Below are 8,335 nucleotides of genomic sequence, written 5' to 3' on the forward strand. Positions count from 1 at the left end.
TGGGACGTTAGCGTCCCACATATCCCAGAGAAGTTTTAACTTGGGTCAAACGTTTAGGGTAACCTTCCACAAGCTTCCCACAATAAATTGTGGGAATTTTGGCCAATTCCTCCTGACAGAGTTGGTGTAACTGAGTCAGGTTTGTAGGCCTCCTTGCTCGCACACGCTTTTTCAGGTCTGCCCACAAATTGTATATGGGATTGAGGTCAGGGATTTGTGATGGCAACTCCGATACCTTGACTTTGTTGTCCTTAAGCCATTTTGCTTGGGGTCATTGTCCATTTGGAAGACCCATTTGCGACTAAGCTTTAACTTCCTGACTGATGTCTTGAGATGTTGCTTCAATATATCCACATAATTTTCCTCATGATGCCATCTATTTTGTGAAGTGCACCAGTCCCTCCTGCAGCAAAGCACCCCCACAACATGATGCTGCCACCCCCATGCTTCACGGTTGGGATGGTATTCTTCGGCTTGCAAGCCTCCCCCTTTTTCCTCCAAACATAACGATGGTCATTATGGCCAAACAGTTCTATTTTTGTTTCATCAGACCAGAGGACATTTCTCCAAAAAGTACGATATTTGTCCCCATGTGCAGTTGCAAACCATAGTCTGGCTTTTTAATGGAGGTTTTGGAGCAGTGTCTTCTTCCTTGCTAAGCAGCCTTTCAGGTTATGTCGATATAGGACTCGTTTTACTGTGGATATAGATACTTTTGTACCTGTTTCCTCCAGCATCTTCACAAGGTCCTTTGCTGTTGTTCTGGGATTGATTTGCACTTTTCGCACCAAAGTACGTTCATCTCTAGGAGACAGAACGCTTTTCCTTCCTGAGTGGTATGACGGCTGCGTGGTCCCATGGTGTTTATACTTGCATACTATTGTTTGTACAGATGAATGTGGTACCTTCAGGCATTTGAAAATTGCTCCCAAGGATGATCCCGACTTGTGGAGGTCTACAATTTTTTTCTGAGGTCTTGGCTGATTTCTTTTGATTTTCCCTTGATGTCAAGCAAAGAGGCACTGAATTTGAAGGTAGGCCTTGAAATACATCCACAGGTACACCTCCAATTGACTAAAATGATGTCAATTACCCTAACAGAAGCTTCTAAAGCCATGACATCATTTTCTGGAATTTCCCAAGCTGTTTAAAGGCACAGTCAACTTAGTGTATGTAAACTTCTGACCCACTGGAATTGTGATACAGTGAAATAATCTGTTTGTAAACAATTGTTGTAAAAATTACTTGTGTCATGCACAAAGTATATGTCTTGCCAAAAATATAGTTTGTTAATTAAGATGAAATTTGTGGAGTGGTTGAAAAACGAGTTTTAATGACTCCAAAATAAGTGTATGTTAACTTCCGACTTCAACTGTATATAGCATTCTGTTTGTGGCAAGAATTTTATATAATAATTGAAATTTAAAAACCTTAAGTGTTAAATCAAGTGTAGTTTTTTTTGTATCATATGCCATGGAATTGGTACATCGAAAATCTCCTCCCATTTATTTTGCAACCTCTATGGCACAGCTATCAAAATGTTTGTCATTTTCTATTCATGCCAGTTCCTTTCAGCCAATTTGTATCTTTATCATATGGCAGGCAAACAAGTTCCCTACCTTCTCTCCCTTTTCCACTTGCCTCCTCCATTTTTGTGGTAGTGCTGCAATCAGTTGGTTGTAAATTTGGATTGAGCAGATATTCCCATATATTTTCGTTAACTCCTCCATTTCTATTCATACTATCATTAATAAATATAATACAATTTGCAAAAAAAATCCATAAAAGTATTAATTCTTTTTTTTTTAAATCAGTGTATTTGAGTTTAACCATAACATTTGTTGTAATATTTGTTCTATCTTTTCTGGAGGATAAAACTGAAATTGTAACCAGCTTTGTATGGCTTGTTTACTTTCAATGTCAGAAATGAGAAGTTGTAATCCTTATAAAAGGCAAAAAGGCAATTTTTGAACAAAGGATGAGACTTTCTTAATAATCTACTGGAGAACCATTTTGGGTTTAAGTATAATTTATGTATGAGTGAAGCTTTTAGTGAGAGGTTTAAAGCTGAATAATTTTAGCCCCCCAAACTCATATTCATTATACAAATAGGCACGTGCAATTTTGTCTGTCTTAGCATTCCAAATAAAATGAAATATTTTTTGCTCATATGATTTAAAAAACGAGTAATCTGGAGTAGGCAGTGCCATTAGTAAGTAAACTATGACCAAAGAGTTAATCAATGTGATTTTTCCCATAAATAGACAAGTATTTACTTCTCCATGGTTGCAGAATATTATCTATTTTTGCTAACTTTCTATTGAAATTAATTGTGGTAAGTTAATTTATATTTTTTGAGATGTGAATACCAAATACACTAATGGTCAAAAGTTTTAGAATACCTACTCATTCAAGGGTTTTTCTTTATTTTTACTATTTTCTACATTACAACCCAGATGGGATGGTGTAACGCTGAAGAATGCGGTGGTAGCCATGCTGGTTAAGTGTTTCTTGAATTCTAAATAAATCACAGACAGTGTCACGAGCAAAGCACACCCACACCATAACACCTCCATGCTTTACGGTGGGAAATACACATGTGGAGATCATCCGTTCACCCACACCGTGTATCACAAAGACACATCGTTTGGAACCAAAAATCTCCAACTTTGACTACAGACCAAAGGACAAATTTCCACGGTCTAATGTCCATTGCTCGTGTTTCTTGGCCCAAGCAAGTCTCTTTTTCTTATTGGTGTCCTTTAGTAGTGGTTTCTTTGCCATTTCTGAGGCTGGTAACTCTAATGAACTTATTCTCTGCAGCAGAGGTAACTCTGGGTCTTCCATTCCTGTGGCGGTCCTCATGAGCCAGTTTTATAATAGCGCTTGATGGTTTTTGTGACTGCACTTTCAAAGTTCTTGAAATGATCCGCATTGACTGACCTTCATGTCTTAAAGTAATGACGAACTGTCGTTTCTCTTTGCTTATTTGAGCTGTTCTTCCAATAATATGGACTTGGTTTGTTACCAAATTGGACTTTCTTCTGTATACCACCCCTACCTTGTCACAACACAACTGATTGGCTCAAATGCATTAAGGAAAGACATTCCACAAAGTAACTTTTAAGATGGCACACCTGTTAAAACCTCTTGGCAATAGGGGGTGCTATTTGCACTTTGTAATAATTTCGTTCCCAAATTAAACTGCCTCGTACTCAATTCTTGCTCGTACAATATGCATATTATTATTACTATTGGATAGAAAACACTCTCTAGTTTCTAAAACCGTTTGAATTATTTCTCTGAGTGAAACAGAACTCATTCTGCAGCACATTTCCTGTCAGGAAGTGAGATTTCTGAAATCGAGGTCCCTGTTCTAGGGTCAGTTTATAAGTCCCCATGTAAGCTATGGGGCTACATGCACTGCATACGCCTTCCTCTAGATGTCAGTAAGCGGTGAGAATTTGAATGGAGTGGATTGCACCATCTGGGGCCCTATATAAGACCGTGGAACGGAAGTACCGTTCTTTTCAACGGGGCGCCTGGCGCAAGAGGGACATCACAATGGCGTCCTGCAAAGCTTTCGTTTTATCAATTCTATATCTCCGGTCATGTTTTTATTCGTTATAGTTGTTAAAGACATCATAAGGTAGTTAATTTAAACCGACTTATAGCAGTTTATATCAGTTTATTGCGATTTTCTGGGATTTCTTTGTGACGCGCTATCAGGAGTTGGACACCTTTCCGGCACATAGCTAACGTTAGCGGCTATTTCGACAGCAGAAGAGGACATCTTTCAACCAAAAGACGATTGTTCTGGAGAAAGGACACCTTGCCCAAGATTCTGATGGAAGCTCAGCAAATAGTAAACAGTCTTTATGCTGTTAATTCGTATTTATGTTGACAAATGTCAAATAATAACTCCGCCATGAATTTCGGTGCGGTCTCGCTTTAGCGCACGCTGTATTGCGCAGTAACGTTAATTTTAAAAATCTAACACAGCGATTGCATTAAGAACTAATTTATCTTTAATTTGCTGTCCAATCTGTATTTTTTAGTCAAGTTTATGATTACTTATCGATTAGAATAGGTGCCTTTCCCAAGATTTCTCCTGACATTTTCTTTGCAGCTTGGCTACTTTTCTCATTGTATAACCACGATTTGTGCCGCTAAATATGCACATTTTCGAACAAACTCTATATGCATTGTGTAATATGATGTTATAGGACTGTCATCTGAAGAATTCTGAGCAGGTCAGTGAAAAAATTAATATCTTTTGCTGGGTTATACGTTATCGCTATTTTTGGCTTGAATCAATGCTGTTGTGTTTCTGGCTATTGTGGTAAAACACTTAAAAAATCTGAAATATTGGCTGGATTCACAAGATCTGTGTCTTTCATTTGCTGTACGCTGTGTATTTTTAAGAAATGTTTTATGATGAGTAATTAGGTAATACACGTTGCTCTCTGTAGTTATTCTAGTCGCTTTGGTGAGAGTTGTGATGGTGGCTGCAATGGTAAACTATGATTTATACCTGAAATATGCACATTTTTCTAACAAAACATATGCTATACAATAAATATGTTATCAGACTGTCATCTGATGAAGTTGTTTCTTGGTTAGTGGCTATTTATATCTTTATTTGGTCGAATTTGTGATAGCTACTGATGGAGTAAAAAACTGGTGGAGTAAAAAAAAGTGGTGTCTTTTGCTAACGTGGTTAGCTAATAGATTTACATATTGTGTCTTCCCTGTAAAACATTTTAAAAATCAGAAATGATGGCTGGATTCACAAGATGTGTATCTTTCATCTGGTGTCTTGGACTTGTGATTTAATGATATTTAGATGCTAGTATTTACTTGTGACGCTATGCTAGGCTATGCTAGTCAGCTTTTTTACTGATGGGGGTGCTCCCGGATCCGGGTTTGGGAGGAATTAGAGGTTAATTGAAATGCATTCCAGCTGACTACTTCATGAAGCTGATTGAGAGAATGCCAAGAGTGTGCAAAGCTGTCATCAATGCAAAGGGTGGCTATTTGAAGAATCTCAAATATAAAATATGTAATTTTCTTTTGATTACTACATTATTCTATATGTGTTATTTCACAATTTTGATGTCTTCACTATTATTTTTGTAGATGTATAAAAAAGTAAAAATAAAGAAAAACCCTTGAATGAGTAGGTGTTCTAAAACATTTGACCGGTAGTGTATGTCTACTTCATCATCTGCCCATTTTAATGGTAAACTACAAGGTAGTGTAAAAAAAGTGTAGCGATCCAAAACGTAATATGGTACACTTGTCATAATTAGGTTTTAATCCAGAGACGCTAGAAAAGGGATCAAGATCTTCAATGAGACTGTGCAGGGATCCAGATTGCGGATTTAAGAAAAAACTCCCCTGGATTTCTAACCCCTTAATGTTCTTGTTGGATCTAATTCTAATAGCTAGCATTTCAATGGCCATAATAAATAGATATGGAGACAACGGATAGCCTTGTTTCACTCCTCTTAAAAGCTCAATACTTTCTGAGAAGTTATTTACATCTGTTGTTTCTGTACATAACTTTAACCCATTGTATAAGCAATTCACCAAAATTATTAAAGTAATCCAGGCATTTATATATAAATTCTAGTCGTACGCCATCAAACATTATTTTCATAATCTGCTAAGAAGACCAGGCCTGGTGTCTTCGATGTTTCATAATGTTCAATTGTTTCAAGTAATTGTCGTACATTATCTCCAATATATCGTCCATGTAAAAAACTGAAATCAGACCTTCTTGTTGCGTACCTGAAAGTCTACCATTTGTATAAGAGTAATTAAAACATGCTAATGATGGATCTTTGAGTACATCAAAAAAGGTCTGATATACCTCTACTGGTATACCGTCAAGCCCTGGTGTTTTTCCAGACAGGTCTTTCTGTAAATGTGTTATTATTATTAACATTATTATTACTAGGAAAGATATCCTAACAGTTAACATCATTCAGTTGAAATGGAGGAGCCTGAAAAGAAAACATATGCTTAAAATATTTTGCTTCCTCTTTCACAATATAATTTGGTGAATCATGGATAACTCCATTTGTAACAAGTTCTTGTAAATTATTTTTGGTAGAATTTCTATGTTGAAGAAACATTTTGTGCATTTTTCACCATTTTCCATCCAATTCGCTTTATTTTTGTAATACTTTACACTTGATCGTTCTTGATGTACCTCCAATTCTTTTTGTTTTTCCTCTAACCTATGTTGTGGCTCTATAGTACAGTTACTTACCATCTACCTGTGCTGTTACTTACTTTCTATTTCCTTTATTAGTCTAATCTCTTGACCTGAATTGCTTTCATTTTAATGATGAGTATTGTATTTAATGGCCTCTAAAAGTACATTTGAAAGTGTCCCATACAATATGGGGATCTGCTGTACCTATGTTGTACAAAAAAAGTAAATTATGAGTTATTTTGTATTAGTTAAGAACAAATTGTCATCCAATAGGCTTTGATAAAATTTCCAATGTTCCCGTCCACGTGGGAATTCTGTAAGAGTTATATGGAGGCCAATTAGATTGTGGTCTGATCGTATTCGGTTTCCTACTAGTACTTTGACTTTTTTGATGCCAGCAAGAACGAGACTAGGAGGTAATCAAGACTGCAAGCTTGATGAAGCCTCCATATATATCTCACTAGGTCAGGGTTTTTCAACCTCTATATATCTACTAGTTCTAATGTATCCATGATCTTTGATCTCCTTCAGTGCTTGAGGGTGATAGTTTGTAGAGTGATTTCCTTTACGATCTATTGAGGTACTTAAAACCGTTTTATCATCTCCCACCATAATAGATTCATACGTTGCTTGTGAGCTCAATAGATTATTATATATATATTTTCAAAAAGTGTGGATCATCATTATTTGGCCCATTTCGATTAATTAGCCAGATCTGTTTTTGGTTCAATAGCATATTTAAAATAATCCATCTTCCTTGCGAATCTGTTTCCACAGTTTGCACAATCGGATCAAAATTTGTATTAATTAGTAATCACAACTTTTGAGTTTCTTTGTACATGACAAAAATATATTTCTCCCTCCGAGACCTTTTTCCACCCAACCTCAACTATATTTGTAGAATGAGTTTCCTGTAAACAATAGATATTATATTCTTTCTCTTTTAGCCATGTAAAAATGTATATTTTTTTATCATCTGCAAAGCCATTACAATTATAACTTGCTATACTTATTTCCCCACTTACCATAATGGTACCCACGTTTCAATTATACTTACCACAACCAATGTTTGTAAACTTACCATTAAAAAGCACCATGATGATTAAGTGTACATATAGCTGTACCATAATAATTTTCACTGTTAAGCATACTGTAGCTGCAACTGTGTAAACCTCCAATTGTCCTAATATTCCACCCACTAAAACCTCCCCCCATATCTAGGTCTGTTGTCACTAAGACCATCAGACCATCTCCCTGACTATTGACGCACATTTGCGTCCTAAATCAAACCCTTGGCCGACAATTGGCGTTGGCCAATTATATATGAAATATGAGCAGTCCCATGAAAACATAAATATCTGAGGCTGCTTACGACAACTAACCAAATAACATGGAAACTTGCAGAAAAAAATAAATAGTTCCAACAATAGATAATATGAATAGAAATAATAACAGTACAATATTATAAATGCATGCTCATATTAGCAAGTCCTAGCAAGGCTATAAGCATGTCAGCCCAGTCTGCTCAGTTCATTGGATTCAATTGTTAGAACATTTTGGGATAAAATGAAGACAAAACGACCTAAATATATCGCAAGACCAGTCCTTTTTTATGTCCATTACATGCAAGACATATGTCACGTAGTCCTCATTATATCCTGTTGTATTCCGACCAAAAAAAGGAAGAAGGAAAAAATATTCTAACGGCCGCTAATGACTGCAAGTAAAAATTCGTCTTAGGCATCACATTATATCCTATTGTATTCCTGTTGTATCGTGCCATGGCTGTGCCAGAGCCGACTGCAAGCCAAATCTGGGCACCCCTTCATGGAAAGGCATACCTAAGTTCAACTCACAATCGACTCCAACACAGCCATCGCACAACAGCCAAGAACACATGCAGTACTGACAATCCAGAGCGAGTAAACCTGTAAAACCAACCCTCTCTCCACCCATACACATTTTGTTTTTTTATTCCAGGGTCGTTGCTCTATCAGCTCGGTTGTTTTACACCTAGGCCTATATCATTAGGATAAAGAAAAAGGTAGCATAAATAGCTTATATAGAAATATATAATATACCTTTCTCTCGCTTAGAGAAGTGCTTCCATAA

At 36.5% G+C, this 8,335-nt stretch overlaps 1 protein-coding gene across 1 annotated transcript in view; it reads right to left on the reverse strand.

Moving 5' to 3' along the window:
- The window catches only part of LOC120018701 (segment polarity protein dishevelled homolog DVL-3-like), a 72,869-nt gene extending 67,061 nt beyond the window's left edge, over window positions 1-5,808 (reverse strand). The window contains exon 1 of the mRNA XM_038961903.1: window positions 5,794-5,808. Within this exon, the coding sequence (XP_038817831.1) occupies window positions 5,794-5,808 (15 nt within the window). The remainder of the gene's footprint in view (window positions 1-5,793) is intronic.
- Between the last annotated feature and the right edge of the window lie 2,527 nt (window positions 5,809-8,335).

This window comes from Salvelinus namaycush, chromosome 23 (assembly GCF_016432855.1).
Source record: "Salvelinus namaycush isolate Seneca chromosome 23, SaNama_1.0, whole genome shotgun sequence".
Lineage (NCBI taxonomy): Eukaryota > Metazoa > Chordata > Actinopteri > Salmoniformes > Salmonidae > Salvelinus > Salvelinus namaycush.